The sequence below is a fragment of the Macrotis lagotis genome, chromosome X (assembly GCF_037893015.1).
Source record: "Macrotis lagotis isolate mMagLag1 chromosome X, bilby.v1.9.chrom.fasta, whole genome shotgun sequence".
Classification (NCBI taxonomy): Eukaryota; Metazoa; Chordata; class Mammalia; order Peramelemorphia; family Peramelidae; genus Macrotis; species Macrotis lagotis.
Genome location: NC_133666.1, coordinates 596744207 through 596766719, shown reverse-complemented (window position 1 = coordinate 596766719; position 22513 = coordinate 596744207). Strand labels below are relative to the sequence as shown.

The 22513-nt window shown below is 33.5% G+C and overlaps 1 protein-coding gene across 2 annotated transcripts in view; it reads left to right on the top strand.

Moving 5' to 3' along the window:
- Positions 1-22513, top strand: part of ADCY8 (adenylate cyclase 8) — a 397409-nt gene that overhangs the window by 66310 nt on the left and 308586 nt on the right. For both annotated transcript variants that reach the window (XM_074202342.1, XM_074202341.1), the window contains exon 2: positions 12188-12337. In XM_074202342.1, the coding sequence (XP_074058443.1) occupies positions 12188-12337 (150 nt within the window). The remainder of the gene's footprint in view (positions 1-12187; positions 12338-22513) is intronic.

The window sequence follows — 22513 nt, the reverse complement described above, 5'->3', positions numbered from 1 at the left end:
TGATAACAACCTTCTTGGCATTTTTTCTTATAGGCCCTTACTATTTGTAGTTGTTCTGATTTATCAGTCTTGATTTCTTATTTCTTTTACACATAATTCAAAATTTTATGTTTGGCAATGCTTTCTATTTACCTGTGTCTATATCCTTAGGAAACTTAGTACTTTTCTCCTGTTCTGAATCAGTTTTTTGTTTTAAATTATTTATTTTCAAAATTCAGTAGTTAGTTTTGGTTCCATATTCTTTCCTTCTCTTACTTTATCCCCACCTATTGAGAAGGAAAGAAATACAAAATCTATTTACATATGAAATTATGAAAAATGTTTTCATATTAACCATCTTCTGAATAAAATAAAGCAAGAAAAATAAAGGAAAATATTCATCTGTCTGCACTCTTGAGTTTATTAGTTAATTATCTGGAGATGAATAGCATTCTCTCCTTGAATGGTAGATCATAATTGATTATCTTTATGATACTATCATTGCTGTGTCAATTTTTCCTCATGATTTTGCTTCTTTCATTTTGTATCAGTTCATGTAAGTCTTCCAAGATTTTTCTGAAATTATCCCTTTAATCATTTCCTATGGAACAACAATGTTACATCACATTTATCTGCTTTAAGTTATTTTTTTAAGGCAATAGAGTTAAGTGACTTGCCCAAGGTCACACAACTAGGTAATTATTAAATGTCTGAGGTCGAATTTGAACTCAGGTCCTCCTGACTCCAGGTCCGGTGCTCTATCCATTGTGACATGTAGCTGCCCCTTACCACAAATTATTCAGACAGTCTCCATGGGATGGATATATTCTTAGTTTCCAATCCTTTTCCACCATAGAAAGATTATATAATAGATAAATGATATTTGTGCCATTTTTCTTTTTCTTTGATCTCTTTGGGATCCACACTTAGTAGTGGTATTACTGGTATGAACACTTTTTTGGCTTTTGGGCATAGTTCCAAATTATTTTCCAGTATGGTTGGACTAGTTCCAGGTCTGTCAATAGTACATTAGTGTACCTGTTTTCCCATATTACATCCAACATTCATCATTTTCCTTTTTTCATCTTAGCCAATCTGATAGGTGAGGTGATACCTCAGACTTGTTTAAATTTGCATTTCTCTAATTATTAGTGACAGTTCATTTTTATATGACTAATAATGGCTTTGATTTTTTTCCCTCTGAAAAATACCTGTTCTTATTTTGATCATTTATCATTTGAAGGATAGTTCATATTCTTAGAAATTTGACTCAGTAATCTATTTCAGAAATGAAACCTTTGTCAGAGAAACTACTACAAACTGCTTCCAAGTTTCCTGCTTTTCATCTAATTTTTGAATACATTAGTCTTCTTTGTATTTTAAATTTTTTTAATTTAAAAAATTAATTTAATGAACTGAAAATTATCAGTTTGACCTCTCATAAACTTTTTCTAGGTTTTTGCAAGTCAAATGGGGTTAAGTGACTTGCCCAAGGCCACACAGCTAGTTAATTATTAAGTGTCTGAGGCCGGATTTGAATTTAGGTAGTCCTGACTCCAGGGCTGGTGTTCTATTCACTGCCGCCTAGGCCCCCCCCCCCATAAACTTCTTTAACTATTATTTGGTAATGAACTCTTCCCCTATTCATAGATACATCTAACATTTATTTCATGCTTACCTAATTTGCTTTTGATATATCTCTTAATGCTTAAACATTTACTCATTTTGAGTTTATCTTGGTATACAATGTGAGATGTTAGTCTAGGGCTAGTTTCTGCCTGCCTACCTTGCTGTTTTTCCTGGCAGTTTTTGTCATGAGTTTTTGTCCCAATAACTGAGATATGAAGGGTTATCAAACTCTACACTAATGTGCTTATTTGCTTCTGTATATTGATTATCAAATCTATTCTATCAAACTTTTTTGATATATGTCTTATGCAATAATAAATTATTTTGATGATTACTGTTTGAGATTTGGTACTGCTAAGCTACCTTCACTTTTTTTTTAAATCACTGATTCCCTTGATATGCTTAACCTTTTATTTTTTCAAAATTTTTTATTTCTTTTTCTAACTATGTAAACTAATTCTCTGGTAGTTTGACTGGTATGGCATTGGATGAATAAAATAATTTAGATAGTGTTGTCATTTTTATTATATTGGTTCAGTCTACCCAAGAGTAATTGATACTTCTCCAGTTATTAAGATCTGCCTTTATTTGTATAAAGAACATTTTTTTTATTGTGTACATATAGTTCCAGTGAGTGTTCTATCAAGTAAAATCCCAAATACTGTTTGTAATTTTTTAAAATGGAATTTCTCTTTCTGTCTCATGCCTGTGGGTTTTTTGGCATTATATAGAAATGATGATGACTTGAATGGGCTTAGTTTATAATCTGCAATTTTGCTGAAGTTGTTAATTATTTCAACTAGTTTTTTAGGTGATTAACTCTTGAGTTTTCATTTGTAAAAAGTTATTAGTTTTATTTTCTCAATGTTTATGCTTATTTTTTAATTCCTTTTTCATTGTCTTATTGTTATAGCTAGCATTTCTTGTATAGCATTAAATAATTATGGAAATCCTTGCTTAACCTCTGATTCTATTAGGTAGACTTCTAGTTTATTACCATTATAGATTATGTTTGCTCTTTGTTTTAGATAGCTACTATTTGTCATTTTTAAGAAAGGCTCTATTCTTATGGTGTTTTTAATAAGAATGACTGTTTGTTTTGTCTAAAGCATTTTCTGCATATATTGATATAATAATATTATATCTGTTGCTTTTGTTACTGATATAATCAATTATTCATATAGCTTTCCTAATATTGATATAATTATTATTATAATTGATTAATATTACTGAATCCTAATATACATCCAACTTGATTGTAATGTTATTGGTTTGAGGAATATATTGGTCTAATCTCTTTCCTATATTTTATTTAAAATTTGTGCAGCACTATTCATTAGGGAAATTTAGTCTTTAGTTTTCTTTCTGTTATTGCTTTTCTTGATTTAGATATCAAAGCCATACTTGTTTCACAGAGAGTACTTGATAAGACTTCTTCATTTTTTCAAAGTTCATATAAAAAGGAATTGTTCTTTAAATGTTTAGTAGCATTTGCACATATATCCATCTAAAATTAATTGTTAATATATATCTGGAATATAATTCTTAGAGCATTCCATTTCTCTTGAATTTCTTTCCTTTATTTTTCTTTTTGAAGTGTTAGGTCATGTTGGTTTTTTTATCCTTTCTCTGAATGGTGAAACTCCACAGAGATAGATTTTAAGCACAATGTAAGGAATCTTTCCCAAAAGCTTGAGCCAATTCACAAGTTTCCCTAGTGAGGTAAGGATCTTTTATAACTTGGGACATTCAAGAAGACTCTAGATTATCACCTTTTGAGGATTTTTTTTTAACAAAAACAGACATAGGTCAAAGTACTGAAAAGGATGATCTGTCTTATGAGACAGTTAAATGATACAGTGGATAAAATAATGGCCTGGAGTCAGGAGTTCAAATGTGACCTGGGTCACTTAGTAGTTGTGTGATCCAGTGCAAGACACTTAACTTCTGTTTGTTGCCATTTACCCAACTATAAAATATGAATAAGAATAGCACCTCCCTCCCCTTGTCAGAATAAAAAGAGATCATATTTGCAAAAAGTATTTAGCATACTACTGGATACACTGAAGACACTAAATAAATCAATATGCCCTTCACCAATGAATTCATTTCATACCTTGAGATTATTATTCTAATTTTATTTCTAATCATTATCAATGCCAGCAAACACTTATTAAGTACCTGCTCTGAACCAGACACTCTGAGAAATACTGAGATACAAAGAAAGGTGGAAAAAAAACTTTCAGAGATTCACATTCTAATGGGAAGACAATATGCAAATAGTATGGACATTCAAGATATTCCACATAAATAATGCCTTCTGAAAGAAGGCACTAGAACTCTGCTATCCCTTTCCTTTGTTCATTGAGAGAGTAAACCTAGGTGATTTGGGGCATAAAAACATTCTTCCCTTCTCCAATCAGAGGAGCAGTTGCAGGAATCCATAATCCTAACCACTCTGAAGAGATGGGCAAGCAAGAAGGTAAGGATTTAGAACTTTTGCAACATAATTCTCAAAGTCTGCAGATCCCTGGTTTCAAAGTTTAGTGTTGAGTGATATGATTTCAGGAGTATGGGATTTTGAATCAGAAGACGAGGTTAAAATTCTATCTATATCTGCTAGCTATTTAATGTTGGGACAATCCCATCTCCATTTTTACCCTTTAAGTTCTTCATCTTCAAAATGAAAGTCATAATATTTGAATTATAAGCCTTAATGTTCTCAAAGAAAGTATCTTGTAAATATTTCCCCCCTTTGTTTTAAAAGAAAATTCATTTTTAATAACCATCAATGTCTAAGTGGCTCAGCAGACAGAGAACAGGACCAAGAAAGATTATTCTTCCTAAATTAGAATCTGGTCTCAGACACTTTATGTCTGTGATCTGGGGCAAGTCACTTAATTCTGCCTCAGTTACTGCATCTGTAAAATGAACTGGAGAAGGAAGTAGCAAGCCAGTTCAGTATCTTTTTTTAAAAAAAATCCAAGTGGAGTCATGATACAGCAACAACAACAAAAAAACAACTGAACATCAACAAAAACAAATGTTCACATGGATATGCAATACAAAGGAGAAAATCTTACCCAAGTCGCTATCTAGGCTTCAACATTGGAGACCTCAAAAAAATTAACAAATAACAAACTGGAAAAGAAAACATTTTTGCTTTGAATTTTCCATAATTGGTCTTGGAAGTTCAATTACCTTTGGCTCTGTTGCTCTTTCCTTCTTTCTTTTTTTTTTGTATAATTGTAGCAAGTTCAGGTTCTATTAAAAGTATTACATAATATTGTTCTTTCCATATTCCATTGCATGCTTTATATTTATTACTTTTATGACACATTTCCTTAATTTAATATATCATAATTTGTGCAGCTGGTAGAGAGGATAGTGAGCTTGCTGGGGAGTCAGTAAGACTGAATTTCCAATCTTGCCTTTGACATAAACTAGCTATATGACTTTGGACTTAATAACTTATACATAACCTCTCATTGTCTTAGGATGCTATCTAACAATATAAATAAAATTTTTTAATATTTCCACTACTATAATAGTCTAGTACCTTCAATATTTGAATAACCTAATAAATAATAACAATCTTTAATAATATAAATTGCAATGCAATAGTTGATCTGCATTAGAAGAGGTAACTTCTTCACTGAAAGTTCCCTGTACTAATGAAACCAAAGCCCTGGTCTCTCTTCTTCCCACCCTAAACATGCAGTTATTTAAGATATTTCCTTCTTCTGCTGTTATTTCAGGGATAGAAGACTTATGTACATCTTATGATTAAGACAAAAGTGTGTTGTTATTAATAAATTTGTCTCAGTAACATCACTATCCTTAAATGCCTTAAACAAACATTTGCTAACCATGCATACTTATTCAAGGGTCTCAGGATGCTGACTAGTCCCAAGCTACAGGGCATTGAAATTCTAAATTAGGAAAACAAGTTACAACCCATTTCCCTACATAGACATGAGACAATTATGGAATGGAATAGCCAGCTGTCCTGGAATAAGATGAACTTGGGAAAAATAAACACTTAAATTATTGAAGTAGTTAGTATATGAAGCAGTGAGGCTGAGCCTAGAGGGAAAGTGAAGGCAATAACAGATCTAAGAGGGTGGAGGTAATTAACTGAATTCTGAATCTCCTCTTAGGGGATAAATTTATTCCTCTTAATATTGTCTTATAATTAGATCTATCATTATTTATACTTTGTTAACAAAACTGAAGATCCCCTAAGGACTGGCAGGGATGACTGATGTTCTTTTGAAGGCTAATGGTATTACTGTGACTTTGATAGAGCATCTAGACTAACTTTTCTACCCTTCAAAGAACAAAATTTCTTTCCTCAAATTCCTTTAGATTAAAAGTATTAAGAGCTGAGATCAAGTGAAGTAGCAGCATATATCAAATGAGTGTTAGATTTGCACTCAGTACCTGTATTGAAATCTTTCATGACCTTGGACAAGTTCCCTAGCTTCTTATTTTTCTCAAATAATGAGATTGGACTAGTTGACTTCCAAATTGCCATCTAGCTTTAAATCTAAGATCTATTCCCATTCCCTCTTCTCCTAAATGAGCAGTCTTAGACTCAGGGAGGGTGAAGTCACTTGCAAAATACCATGGTCACACAGGTTATAAATAGCAGAACTTGAATTCACACCCCAAGCCCTCTGTTTCTGAATGCCTCAATGTTGCTTCAGAAAGATGTCCTTTAACCAAGTGCTGCCACAAGATTCAAATATATGACCCTTGATTTACTAACCTCTTTTTGTTCGTCTAAAGGTCTCATTACACTCCAAGGATTAAAATTTTATGGTTGGATGATGCCATGGATTTTATTGTTCTGAATTTCATATAAAACGTGTTTAGTTCATTGAAATTACTCTGAGATCTGTCAGTTTACTAATTGCTGTGTAGCATAGTGAATAACGATGGAATTGGAAGTCAGAAAAACTAGATTCTTAGTCCATCTCAGATATATGTGTGTGTGTGTGTGTGTGTGTGTGTATATATATATATATATATATATATATATATATATATATATATTAGTTTTGTATCCATAAATAAATGAATTACCACTTCTAATTCTCATTATCACTAACTTCACTGGTTTGTTAAAACTTTAAAGCATCCTATAAATACTGTGAGAAAACTCAGTGAAATGAGAGTTAGAGGAGCTGAAGTAATTCTGGGTCTGCCACTAATGAGCTTTGTGACCTTTTTGTTCTTCTCGACCTCAGTTTCCTTCTCTGTAAAATAAAATGGAGTTGGAATGGATGGTGTCCTCAGTTTCCAAATCTTATATCCTATGATTCTGAATACTGAAGAGGGTTCTCTTTTGAGATGCTCCTTACCATTTAAAATTAGTATTCCATTTATCTGGGAACAGGTTTACTGGTAGGTCAGGACAAATGCCTAGTAGTTTTGAGCTGAAATTATGTCACTCTGGAATTCTCTCTAAAAAACAGAATAAAAAATTCATAGCTTGTCGTTTACTCAGAAATAAAGCAGAAAGTAAATGAAGACATATATGCCAGACAAGTATTTAGCAAATGACAGAAAGTTCTTTTCTACAGGTCCATCCTATAATATTTGTTACTGGTTGATTGTTATTCTTCCCATTCTATAGTAAGTAAAAAAAAAATAACCAGAAGATAATGATGTTTCCTTAAACTTTTTCCCATCTAGCTTGTTCTTTCTCTCTTCTTTTAAAATGTTAAAATATTCTTTAAAATATTCTGTCATCTTAGATCCTACTTTTCTCTCTAGTTAATAATGCACTTTACATTATATAAGATAATGCTAATGGCCCAGCCTCACTAATAGATGATGAGGTTTATACAATATTGCCTCCATTGTTTGATACTGCCTATCAGAGTGAAAGTTTGTGTGTGTGTGTGTGTGTGTGTGTGTGTGTGTGTGTGTGTTGGGGAGGGTGAGGTGAAGGGCAAGTTGGAGTTATAGTTATAACTCCAGTCATTCAAAAGAATCCCTTTTGCACACATTGTTTTGTGGTTGTTCTTTCTACTCACCCTACTATAAGTCATTATATTTGCCTCTTTTCCAGCTCTGCTATTTAGTCTTGCGTCATTTCACAAGAATTTTTCCACTATTCTATTTTCTCTCTATTTATCATAATCATTATTTCTTACAGCACAGTAACATTTCAAGCATTAATTTAATACAATTTGTTTATCTCTTGCCTAACAATGAACATCTACTTTGTTTCCAGTTTTTCTAGCAGAGAAAGTAGCACTTTAACAATCTGTTCTCAACTTCAAGTCTAATTTCCATGATCCCTACCTTTCAATATGATGATAAACTCAACTGTTCCATGATAATCCAACTTTTCAAAAACCGCTTAAATTCTGATAGTATCATAATGAAGAGATCTGAGTTCAAATTCTGTATCAGGTACTTACTGAATCCAAGAAAATCACTCAAACCTTCTCAGATTCATTTCCCTGTTCTGTAAAATGAGGTATTATTAGCACCTACCTATGAGTTCTATACAAAAGTGTTAGTGACTTTGTGCAAAACATATACCTCTACAATGAAGCCTCTGAATCAAAATATATATGGACGTTTTAGGAATTTTATTTGAATAATTTCAAATTACTTTCCATGAAGTGATGTATCAATTTCCATATCCAGCAATAAAGAATAAATGAATCTTTCTACAAAGTAGGCTATTCCTGATTTTTTATATTAATGCCAAATTACTGAACATTGTGGTGAGATCTCTGTGCTGTTTTGATTTTAAATTCTCTTGTTAGTGTTTTGGAACATTTTTCTTGTTCAGTTTTGGAATTTCTATTTGTCTTCAAATTTTCAAACATATCTGTCTTCATTGTTTAAAGAGCCAATAAGGGCTGACAGGTGGCGCAGGGAAAGAGCACTGGCCCTGGAGTCAGGAGTACCTGAGTTCAAATGTGACCTCAGACACTTAATAATTTCCTAGCTGGCCTTGGACATTGCCTTGTAAAATAAATAAATAAATAAAGAGCAAAAAAGTTATTTTGTTCCTATAAATGTCAAGACCTCTTAGCACATTGCCATTGTGTAGCTAATTGTATCAAGTTGGATATTTCAGGGCTTTAATATGTTCTATTCTAGATACTGTGGGCTTTTTCTTAGGACTTTTTCTAGCTTCTATTATATAAATTCTTCCAAAGCAAATGACAAAATAATTTGTGGTACAAGGAGAGGATTATTTTCTTGGACTCATGGATTCTTGTTTATAGTCTTAATTTTGATTCTATCAACGATGCCTCAAGAAATTCTTTTAACTTCTTTAAAACTCGGATTTCTTACCTGTTAAAGGAGGGAGTTGAGTGAGAACATCTCTAAGATCCTGATTAGAACTCTGATTATATTACTCATAATCAAATCTTGGGCCTAAGGATAAAAATTATGTCTATCCTTAGAAAAAGTCTGTAGGAGTGGAAAGAACTCTCAAAATGCAATCAGAACATTTTATTTCGAGCCTCAGCTCTACAATTTACTAGCTATGTTATTTATGTCACTTAATGTCTGAATTTCAGTTTCTTCATAGATAAAATGAGGATAATGATATGCATCTTACTCAGCCAAGGTAATCAGTTTGTCTTAGACAGAATGACAGGGCATTTATTAATGACTTTCTATAGTGTAGTTCCGATGCTAAATTCTAGGTATTCAAATGTAAACAAAAAGTAAACAATCATTATCCTTAAGGGTAAGGCCTTCCTAAAGGGGGACAATACATATAAAGGAGATACAAAGGGGACAGGTACCAGGGTAGCTAGGTAGCACAGTGATAGAGTGGCAGGTTTGGAGTCAGGAAGACTCTTCATGTGTTCAAATGTAGCCTTAGATGCTAACCATTGTCAGAAGGATGCACCAAGAATAATGATTCTTCATCCAATGGGATGGAGTGTTGATGGATGGTGGCTCTCTTAATTCTAGTGTCTTCCCACCATTGATTATTTCAAATTTGTAGTTTTGTATATAATTTACATGTTGTCTCCCCATGAGACTGTGAACTCCATGTCTGACACATTTTTTATTGTTAACTGGTGGGGAGATTATTCCCTACTTAGTCAAGGTAGTTTACAATTTTCCCTATGCTTCATAAATCTGTGGGGAACTTTTATCTTTGGTAGTATCTAACTATAGGTTGGGGCATTAAACAAAGTGGAATTGCTATTGTTCAAGCTATGACTTAGATAATAAGTATCACATCAGTATTTATTAAACATCTACCATCTGTCCAATTATGTTTTAAGAAATATAAGTTTGTTTAATATAGTAGAAAGAAGTGTTTAACCTTGGTTAAGCAGAGACTTAGGTTTGAATCCTGATCTTGAGATTTAAAAACTGTGTGATCTTGGACAAATTATTTAATCTCTCTGGGCCTTAATTTCCTTATTTGTAAAATGGAGAGGAAAACATTTCTAAGTCTTCTCTCATAAGATTGTTATGATTAAGGTGCTTCATGAACCCTCAAGTGTCACACATATGAATTGTTATTATGCCACAAGAATAGAATTAGGATCAAGTGATTAATAAACAAAAGGGGAAATGTAAGTATTTTGAATCAAGTGGCAATGGTTGGCTGTGTCTTGGCAACAGGGAAGGGGCAGAGTCCTAGGAGGAGGTCAAGCATGGTTAGCATTTCAAGATGCAGCATGGCATAGTGGAAAGAACCCTTCTCTAGAAGTCTGGGGAACTGAGTTCTTTTCCTGGTTTTGCCATTAAGTTGCTGTGTGACTCTGAGCAAGTCACTTTACTTCTGAAAGTCTGAGTTTTTTTCATCTGTAAAATAAGAGATAATATTACTTTCATTGACTAACTCACAAGATCATTGCTCAAGGAAGTGATTTCTGAAATTTAAAGAACCATGAAAATATTATCTCTTATTATTTCTAGAAAACCAAGCAGGAGTGAATAGACAGTAAACTATGGTAGTAAGCATATTAGCCAGAAGTAGGCAGCTAGATGACACCATAGATAGAACATCAGACATGAAGTCAGGAAGACTCAAGTTTCAATCCTGCTTCAGATATTTACCATGTATGTGACTCTGGGCAAGTCACAGCCTCCTTTTGTCTTAGTTTCTTCATCTGTTAAATGGGGAATGCTAATAATAGCACCTACATGCCATGAGGATTAAATGAGATAATATTTTTAAAGTGCTTGGCATAGACTCTAGCACACAGAAAGTATGGAACTTCAAACAATTATTATCAACACCTTGAGATTGGATTTTTGCATCTAATGATCCAAACTATGGAGGAAGCAAGAAAGATTGAAGATAAGATGAAAAACACAAAAGGGAAACTCTATTTAAGTTTCTGTCACTTGCTTCCTATGATAGATGGGCAAACCATCTAACCTTTCCAAACCTGAGTTTCTTTATTTGTCAATTGAAGTTAAAAATACCTGTAATATTTTCTTTATAAAAATATTGAGTCCCTAATCCAATGATGTATATGTAAAATATTTTAAAATTTAAAAGACTAAATATATGTCTTACTATTATTATTATTATTATTATTAGTAGTAGTAGTAGTAGTAGTAGTAGTAGTAGTATCACATCAACACTACCAACATCACATCCTCTATAGTATTACTACTGTTATTATGGTTAAAGTGCTTGAAAGATAAAAAGAGAGAATCTTTATAACTTTTATTACTATATATGGGACTGTAAGAGAAAAGTCTGCTGGTAAATGTTTAACTAGAATTCCAGAAAATACCCATATACATGCATATATATATATATATATATATATATATATATATATACATATATATGTTTACAGATAGATGTATGTGCATATATATATGTATGTATATATATACATATATATGTGTGTGTGTATATATATATGTATATATATATATATATATATATATATATATATATATATATATATACTTAAGCACACAGATGTACTCATAACTCACTTTTAAGTTTAGCCTGGGTTATTAACATTTTATCCATTACTTTATGGCAAGAAAAGTCAACAAAATCATAAATCAGTCCCTAGTGTGCTAATTTTGGAGATATAAGTACTCACATAAAAAATTTAACAATTAACCGTCACAAATTGGTGAGGGTGGACTCCAGAGCATGCCTACTCTGCAAACATGTTTCCAACTGTAGTTTACAAGTTGTGCCCTTGGCTACTTTGGGCCCTATAAAGTATTGTATAATATAATATTCAAATACAGAAATTTTAGGTTTTGAAAAAAATGAGTTACATATGAATGAGCTATTCATGACTTCAGTGTAATAATATTGAATACCACTGATCCAAAACTAAGTATTGGCCTGAGACTAATCATTTGGAAATATCATAGTGGAATACTAAAAATAATTTTGAAGAGAGATTAAATTAAATTTCTTCAGACTCCCATCCTGAGACTGAGCTAGTTTTATTTTCATACTTATATTAAAAGGTTTCTTAGCATTGGATCCTGAATTAAATCTTTTGACGGAATTCATTCTCTTCCCTCCCCCCCCTTAAAGTAGATTTTATTTAAAACATCTGATTGGGTCATGTTTACTCCTCTATTTCAGATAGTGGCTCAGGCGGTCTTGTTCATGTGCATGAATACAGCAGGAATCTTCATTAGCTACCTGTCAGACAGAGCTCAACGTCAAGCTTTCCTGGAAACTCGAAGATGTGTGGAAGCAAGGTTGAGATTAGAAACGGAGAACCAGAGACAGGTACCAAATAGAAATATATGTATATAAATGACTGTATTGTATTTATCTCCATTCTATGATGTTTTCCCAGTGGCTTCTTTTTATTACAAGATTCTCCCCATCCCCACTCCTAATCCCAACTCTTCAAATGGAATGTAAACTCCTTAAATTTAGGGCTAAAATACATGTTTGTTGGATGAACAAAGAACTGAATATGATCCCAGATTTTTAAATAGAGTCATTGTTAATTAATTTTAGCTGACAAATACTTTATTTTTTTCTTGCCTTTCATGCTATACTGAAAGTTCAGATTATTGAGTAATGGAATATTAGGACTGGAAGTAACCTTAGAGCATGGAATGTTATGGATGGAAGGAGACTTAGGACAAGGAATGTTTGATATGTAAAGAAGATTCAGAAAGGTGAAGGAATTTGCCAAATGGAATAAAGTTAGAGCAAAACTGGGATTAGAATCCAAGTCTTTCACTTTATAGATCAATGTTCATTCTACTGAAATGCTTCTGTGTTTGTAAATGATGAAACAACCTTGTATTTTGGTGAAAAAAGTTATGGTCTCTCATTGTGTTAAAAATGCAAGTTAGATGTATTCCTGATCTCCTGACTTACTTTCTAAGGGATTATAAACCAGCTACTGCCCCCCAATTTTATGTCAATGTTGCTCTAATGTGGAAGTTGAGGGCTGCGAAAGGTCAGTGAACACTTGGTTGCACATTTGGTCCCTAAGAGTATATTTTGACATTCAAAGGAGATGATTTTCCATCCTTGATTGGAGAAATATTGCTTTATGAGTGATAGAAAAAATATTGGATTCATTGCAGTTCAGTGGCTGACTAAACGGTATCTCTGTTGCATAAACCCAAATCTTTCGCTCAAAGCCTGGCTTATCTCTCCAGGAGTTTTTTACTTGACAATGTTTCTTTTCTTTAGAAAGTAGGATTATAAAATAATATGACTGGTTTTGCAAATCAAAAACAAAAGCAAAAGCAAGAAAACCCCCACCGAAGTGTAACCACACAAAAAGATATCTTTCCCTTTATAATGTTGCCATCTAATAGTATTTCTGAAGCTCCTGTTTTGTGATTACATTCATAGTTAGTGTATGAGACCAAATGAAAAAGTAGATATTATTTTATATTTCAATAGCACTAATCCTTCTTTTTTATTGGAAACACAAACATTAGTTCATTTATTATATACATTGGGCAATTTGACTATTTTTAAAATTCAAATTCATTCCCACATGATAGTCACTGGTTGGGAAGGCAATTTCCAAAGGAGAGCCACCAAAAGCTTTTGAGCAATGGAAATAAAATTGGAATAAGAATATTAAAGGGAAGGTGAATGAAGGTCAACACTAGGCAATCAAAGTCAGGTATATCTTTATTCAAATTGGCTTTAGATACTCACTAACTGTATTATGCTAAGGCAAGTCACTTAACTTCTGACCTCCTTGGTTTCCTTATCTATAAAATGCAGAAAATAACATTTGCCTCCCAGAGTTGTTGTGAGGATAAAATGAGATTTTAATTATGACGCACTTGGCAAATCTCAAAATATTATTTTTAATGTTAAATTATTATTGTTAATACTTTCATTGTTATTGTTATTATTCATTTCAATGTTCAAAAATCATAGTTATTTAATTTTAAATTTGGAAGAAGCTTTAGAGATCTTTCAGTTTAATCCTTTTATAAAACCGATGCCCAAAGAGTAGATGAAATGGCATCAAATCTGTGAGATTATAATCACTTCTCCTATATTTAGTTCTGTGGTTTATCTGTGAATATTTCAGCACCTCAAAGATATATTGTTTCACTTGTATGATTGCTTCTTCCATACATGTTGATGCATAGCATTTTGAATTATGGAAAGGGGACTGTCTTTAAAATCAAAGGAGTAGAGTTCAAATTCCACCTTTAATGCTGACTACCTCTATCACATTTTTCAAGTCTCTTAACCTTCTGGATCTCAGTTTCTTCATTAGCAAAAATGAGAAAATTGAAACTCTATGATCCTATGGTTTTCTTTAGGTGTCAAAAGCTATGTATGTATGTGTATACATATCTATCTATCCATCTATTTATGGATATGGATATGTCCAGTATTATGATGATTAACTTTCTCTTTTCCTCAAATGAGATGGCAAACAAAATTTATCAAGTCATCTAATCAGTACTTTAAAGATTGATATGGGATCTGTGAAAACTTGAACTTTGCTTGGAAAGTCTTTTTCAATCCATGATGGCTTCCATGTTGATGAAGAAAATTTAAGTAATGTTATCTATGACATTTTTTTAAGTTTACATCTTTCATTTTATCAGTACATGGAATTACCATTAACAAAATGTCTAATAATGCAGGTCAGCAAATCACTTAAAATTTACAATTCATAGAATCCCTTGGAACAATGAAGGTTTACAGACTTGTTCATGATCATTAACTTATACGTGTTAGAGCCAAAATTTAAATGTGATTCAAAGTTTTATTTTGACTCTCCACTATACTAAACAGTTAATTTCAGATTCCAACTTCTGTTAAATTTTATCTTGCATTTTTAAAGTTCAGTATATTAACTTTCCATTGGATGATACTTTGTCTACCAGTTTCTCTTCATTTCCCACTCCTCTGAACTTCTCTATAGAGCCCATTAAAAACATCATAATCCTGTAAGATCAAATCAACCTTTCTAAATCAATTAGAGAATGCAGATTAAAAGAACTCTAAGATACCACCTCATACTTATCAGGTTGGCTAAATGATAAAAAAAAGGAAAATGACAAATGTTGGCAGGGATATGAGAAAATTGGGTCATTAATGCACTGTTAGTAGAGTTGTGAAGAGAGACAATCATTTTAGAGAGTAATTTGAAACTATGCCCAAAGAGCTATGAAATCATGTGTTTCATTAGACCCAGTAATACAATTATTAGGTCTGTATTACAAAGAGATCCCCCAGAAAGGAAAAGGATATTTACGGAACAAAAAAAATTTATAACAATTCTTTTTGTTGTGGCAAAGTATTGGAAAGTAAAGGGATGCTAATCAATTGGGAATGATTAAACAAGTTGTAATATATGATTATGATAGAATCATTGCTGTTAGATTGTTTTTGGCTCTATGTGACCCTACTTTGGAATGTTCTTGCCAATGACCCTAAGTTTTGCCATGTCCTTATTGGATTTATATACAGATGAGTAACTGAGGCAAACAGGGCTAACTGCCTTGTCTAGGGTCACACAGCTATTATGAGGCTGACTTTGAACTCATGGAAATGAATCTTACAAATTCTAAGTCAAGTTCTCTATCTACTGTACCATCTAGCTGCCTTTTATGGAATTCTATTCTGTTACAAGAAATGATGAAAAGAATGCTTTCAGAAAATCTTAGAAAGACTTAGATGAATTAATTCAAAAGTGAAGTAAGTAGAGCCAGGAGGAAGACTGTACAAAGTACCAGCAATATTTTATAATGATTAACTGAATAATTTATCTATTGTCAGTAATACAATTATCAAAGACCAGTTCCCCACCGACTCTGTGGTTCTGTGATTGGGAGATTCCATGCTTCTAGGTTTTTAGCCTTTGGAGCTGAAGGTCCTTATTTTCCCCCCACCCTTCACACCTCCCCAACTGTTCCAATAACCCAGGCTGCCATTCACATAATCTATACCTTCTTTCCACTTCAGTCATAGTGGTGAGTGGTTTGTCTTGATCTAAGAAAATTACAAAGTTCTTGAGATGACCTCCAGAAAAAGAATGATGGAGACTGAAAGCAGATTGAAGCATGAATTTTTATTTATTGTTTTTATTTTTATGGGCTTTTTTGGTCTGTGTGTTTTTCACAGCAAGACCAATATAGAAATATGTTTTTCATAACTGTACATGATCAGTTTGCTTGTCTTCATAATAAGGAAGGAAGGAAAGGAAGGAAGAAGAGAATTTCAAACACAAAATTTTAAAAAATGAATGTTAAAAATTGTTTTTTCATGTAATTGGAAAAAATAATTTAGAAAAAAATTAAATATGCCTTACTATTTCCACTTCAATAGTGGACTAGATTGGTGGACTCTGCTCTGGGGCCTTCTCTGAATAGAGAATGGAGTGGAGAATACATGTCAAAACCTCTATTTAATGAAGACACCCCTCCCAAGGGTAGCTATCTCTCCATTTTTTCACTTCACTGTATTCCTTTGCTGCTCTATCTCCATTACTCACAATTCCTGGCAAATAGTAGGTGCAAATAGTATGTTTCTTAACTGACTGATGGTATAGATTGAAATCCATTCATACCTTTTTATAATAGGATATTCATGATAATATGTTTCCATAAATTTTTCATAAAGGATCCATACAGCATGTTGTAGATGGAAACTTTTAATACTTACTGGATAATGTTTCAGTTCAAGATAGTTTCTTGAACAGAGACAGGCAGGCCATCTCCCACATACCTAATAAGAGCAAAAATCTAAATAATAACATCACAAAAAAGTATATAAAAATAAATTCAATAAGAAATCACAATTAGTGAAATCATCTACCTGATACTACCCCAAAACTAAATCTTAAGTCTGTAAACAGTATGAAAGGGAATTCATCACAAAAGCTAATATCAACACAGGCAAACAAGAAAAGTGTCTCAAGAATCTAGAGTCAGAAAGAATGAAACCAGAAATCCCACAGAAAAGTGACAGAGTATTCAGATACTTAAAGCACTCACCTCAAAAACCACCATCAGATGTAGTGAACAATATGGGGACAGTCATACTCAGATTAGTTCATTTAAAATAGTATTGTATTACCATGAGGATTAAGTCTTTGATGTAATAGAGAGCTTTTAGATATTCCTGATGAAAAGACCACAATTAAGTAGGACCTTTGAAATGCAAGCAGAAAAAGTGAAAAGAAACCAAAAAGGAAAATTAATTTGAACAACTGGAAGGGAATAAATGATGAAATTTTTAATAGATGGAAGAAGAAACTAGTGTCCCTTCAGAACATCACTGTCTTCAAAGAATTGATGGTGTTAAGATAAATGGAGAAGAGTGGGGAAAGGGGATTGATTCTGTTTTAAAGGTTTTAAGAGGGTAAATAAAAGGGAGAGTAAAAGGAACATATTATGCTTTTTAGTTTTATGGAGTCCCTTGGGACACTGAAAGATTATAGATGTGCTTAGATAGATAGTATATATTACAAAACTGATAAATGAATACTATAGTATAGAAAGGAAGATGAAAAAATGGATATTACTATTTCTCATAATTGAGGAGTGAGAGAGGAGTATACAAACCTGGAGGAAGTGGACAGAAGAATCTGTTTCACATGAATTTCACTCATTTCAATCAATCAGTATTTATTAGGTATCTACTATGTTTCAGGTACCATGTTAAGAACTGGAGATACAGAGCCAAAAAAAAAATCTCAGTACCTTCCCTCAAAGAGCACACAATCTAATGGAGTAGAGTGCTTGCATATATATATATATAATATATATATATATATATATATATTATATATATATATACAAGATAAGTAGGAAATAATTAAGAGAGAGAGAGAAGGTATTAGAATTCAGAGGGGTTGAGAAAACCCAGAGGGGTTAAAGAAAACCAGAGAGGTCCATAGACAGAGATGAGAAGGGAAAACTTTCTAGGAATAAAGGAAAGCTAGAGAAAATGCTTGGAGCTTAGAGATGGAGTGTGATTTTTTTGTGCAATAGCAACAAGAAGGTCATTGTTGCTGAACTGAAGTGTACTTGTTAGGGGGCATAAATATAAGAAGACTGGAAATACAGGAGGGCAAGAGGTTGTGAAGGGTTCTGAACACTGAAAAGGATTTTGTATTTTTATTCGGGAGTCACTAGTGTTTTTTGAGTAGTGAGATAATGTAATCAGACCTAAGCTTTAGAAAAATCCCTATAGTGGCCAAATGAAGAATAGATTGAAATGGGGAGAAACTTGAGACAGCAGACATATAAGCATGCTATTGTAATGGTTGAGGACTTGTACCAGAGTAGCAAGGTGACAGAAGAAAAGGGGGCATGCTCAAGAGATGCAACTTGATAATATCAACAGTCCTTTGCAGCAGCTTGGATATGGGGAGATGAGAGATAGTGATGAGTCCTGGATGACACATAGGTTGTGAGCCTGAGGGACTGGAACATCTCTTCTGCAGAAATGGGAAAGGTAGAAAGTGGGGAGGGTTTAGGGGAAGAGATAATGTACATATGAGTTTAAGAGATCTACTGGAGATCCACTTTGAGATATCTTAAAGATAGATGGAGTTATGAAATCAGAAGTCAAAATAAAACTTGAGTCTGCATAGATACATTGAAAATCATCAGCATAGAGATTAAATCTATGGGAGCTGATACGATCATCATGTAAAAGTAATATAAAAGAAGAGAAAATGTTCCAGAAGACACCACTGTGGGATACCTATAGTTAGAAAACATGGTCTGGATAAGGATCTAGCAAAGGAGACAGAAGAAATAGGAAGAGGTAAAGAGAGAATGATGTTTCAAAAACCTAGAGAAAAGATAATATCAAGAAAAAGAAGGTTATCGATCCTGTCAAACATTGGAAAGTAGAACATAATGAGGATTGAGAAAATGCCATTGGATTTGGTGACTAGGAGATCATAGAGCAGGTCATAGAGAATTAAGAAGAAAGTGAAAGGAGAAATAGTGGAGGCACCTATTGTAGAAATCCTATTAATAGGATTTAGCCTTAAAAAACAGAATAGGTGTATGGTAATAAATATCCAGAACAGATGGATCAAATAATGTTTTTTTTTAAGGGGGGGAACATCAGCATGTTTGTAGATAGTAGGAAATGAGTCAGTAAACAGGAAAAGAAGATATGCGTTAGAGTGAAGATGACAGAGGGGACAAGCTTCTGGATGAGATGAGAAGGAATGGGATTCCTCAAGTAGATAGTGGGGGCTAACCTTGGAAAAGAATATAGCTACCTCATCACATGAGATGGGGCAAAGGAAGTGGATATTTTCTTTTTTCTTTTTTTTTTAGTTTTTTTTTTTTGCAAGGCAAACGGGGTTAAGTGGCTTGCCCAAGGCCACACAGCTAGGAAATTATTAAGTCTCTGAGACCGGATTTGAACCCAGGTACTCCTGACTCCAGGGCCAGTGCTTTATCCACTGTGCCACCTAGCCACCCCTGAAGTGAATATTTTCTACCAACTGTTTATATTATTGCTCTTCAATCATTTCAGTTATGTCTGTCTCTTGATAATCCCATTTGGGATTTTCTTGGTAAAGATAATAGAGTGGTTTGCTATTTCCTTCTCTAGCTCATTTTACATTGCTACTACTAGTCGTCCTTCAATATTAACACACCAGTGACTGGTAGTGTGACTCTCATAGTTATGTTTATTATAGTAAGGGGTATGCTTTACAAGGCATTCTTCTCATTTGCCTTTACCAGAATCAATCCTCTATGGTCTGATTAGTAGGAATCAGGACTATTGGAGATAGTCTAGCTGGTGTGGGAGTCTCTTGATCTTGAATTGGTTTCTCTTTCTTCTGTATCAGCACACCATGGGGCACCATTATTCAGGGCAAGCACCAGCATATGCCATCTGGCTACAGAATGCAACAATCCGATATATCCTAACTTGTCTCTAGATGGATTAATCAACATTTTGGCCTTTCCTCTCAGACTTTTCTTGTCTTCTCATGCTCCTATATCAGTAAGGCACCCTGGTGCACCATCAGCATAGGGAAAGCACCAGTACATGACATCTGGTGACAGAATTCAATAACTCAACATATCCTAATCTTCTTCTTGATGAACTAATCATCAGTAAAGAATTTCTTCTCTGATCTTCTATTTTGAGTTACTTATCAATATGATATCATTGACAATAACTTTAACTCTAGAACTGTATCAGCTTATCATTCATGGGGCTATACACTCCATAGAGCTCAAGTTTACCAGATTTTTCTGAATCTCAATGCTTTCAAAGGTGTGGGCACTTCTCTTGGGGCAAGTCAATTTCAAGTGACAGTGCCCTTCTCAAAGAAAAAAAATTCTTTCACAGGGCTCCTGCATCAGTTCCATTACTACATTGGATCCCAGTGGAGTCTGTCTCTGCCACTACAGATTCTGGGATTTGAACCCAACTCCCTTTTGTTTGGCTGAGGGAAATGGAGGCCATCACCAGTTCCTTCAGAATTGTGCTCGTCTATACATCAGGAACTACAAACCCTGAAACAAACAGGGTTAAATGTGACTTTCCCAGGAAGTCATAAAACTAGTGCCTGAGGTCAGATTTGAACTGAGGAAGAGGAGTCTGCCTGTCCACAGAGCCAGTCTCTAATTCATTGCACCATCAGCTGCCCTTAGGGATATCCACTTATAAACAGATTCAAAATAATTCTTTTCTAAGAGTTACTTAGTACTGATTGACTAAAAAACATTATCAATTCCCAATTTACTAAAAACATTCTTAGTTCTCATGGAGAAGGGGAACAAAACAATCAGATTGCCAATTACATTAACACATGATAGCCATATTCAAAAATAGTTATATTTCTGATTCACCTATTTCTCAACACTTATGAGGGACTATGTTATGTATGCTCTGAGAAAGTGATAACTGACTCAAAATCAGAATAAAACATACCTCTTCAAATATGGTTACTATCTGGGTTTGTTTTTCTTGACTATGCTTGTGATATTTTAAAACTTTTTTGACTGCTATTTGTTACATTATTTTACTGGCATTTTTCCTTGACTATTCTTATTTGTGACTTTCTTGAAACTTCAGTGAGGGAAGGAGCTGAAGTTAAGGACATGTTCAAAATATTGATGCCCCTCCAAAAAAAGAAAAAAGTGATGGCCATTATAACTTTAAAAAAATATGTTCAGGAGAAAAGAGAAGGAAATTTAGAAGGGAAAAAAAAACAAATAGGACAACTTTGAATAGGTTTTTTGTCCTTCATTTTCGAAGACCACATCTTCAGGGAGGTGATGCCATGTCAAACATGTGAACTGGATTTTGAGTGAGGGTACACTGTGCTAAGTCACCAGTCTCACTTTCTTCTCCCATGTCATTTGGCTCCAGTGACCAGATATGAATCAAGATGAGTGGAGATGACCCTGGATACAGAGCAATCAGTATTAAGTCACTTTTCTAAGGTCACACAGCTAATAAGAGACTGGATTTGAACTCAGGTCCTCCTGATTCCAAGTCCAGTGTTCTATCCACTGCATCAACTAGCTTGTGTAAAACATTGTTGCTGACATGCTGGTCTTAATGATATAAAAACAATACCATGAGTCTTTCCAATTTTCATTACAATTTTGATTTGTCTGAGATTGTGATGTTCTGTGATTCTAATTCATATAGTATTTTTGGATAAATAGTAGTGGACTTAAGTAACAGACAATGAATCAGGATCAGTTAAACTACTGTTCATTTAAATTTTTAAAGTAATTACATTATTCTATAATTTTCATAAATTCTCCAAATGTAAAATTAAGTTTGCTAATTTTCTTATATTCAATTATGAGTTGTTCATTGTTCCTCCACAAAGTCGGTCCATGGTGACAGAGAGTGAGTGAATGAATGTGTGTGTGTGTGTGTGTGTGTGTGTGTGTGTGTGTGTGTGTGTGAGAGAGAGAGAGAGAGAGAGAGAGAGAGAGAGAGAGAGAGAGAGAGAGAGAGAGACTGGATGCTAAAGAGAATTTATGAACTATCCTTAATAAGGTTCAGCCACCTTTATTCCATGGTGAACAATATGAATATTTCTTCACTTTACTTTTCCTATAGGACTTACTAGACTGGTCTTTTCTGGTTAACTAGCAATCTCATTGAAGAGACATTAAGTTTTCAGGAATAATAGACAGCCCAAACAATGTCATTTACATATAGGAATATCTGGAGAATCTCACCACCAACAGGAAAATCCCTCTCCTACCTAGATTGAACATAAAATATTTTCCATAGTATTTGTCTCGCAATCTTATGTCTCCCTTGATATTAATGATAAAAAGTGTCATTTCCATAAGACTTTGAGATTTATAAAAGCTGTAGATACATTATCTCATTTGAGCTTCTCAGGAACACTATGAGATGTATACTACAATTATTGTTTTAGAAATGAAACATGCTCAGTGAGGCCAAGTAAGTTTTTCTTAATGTCGCACATATCCTAAGCAT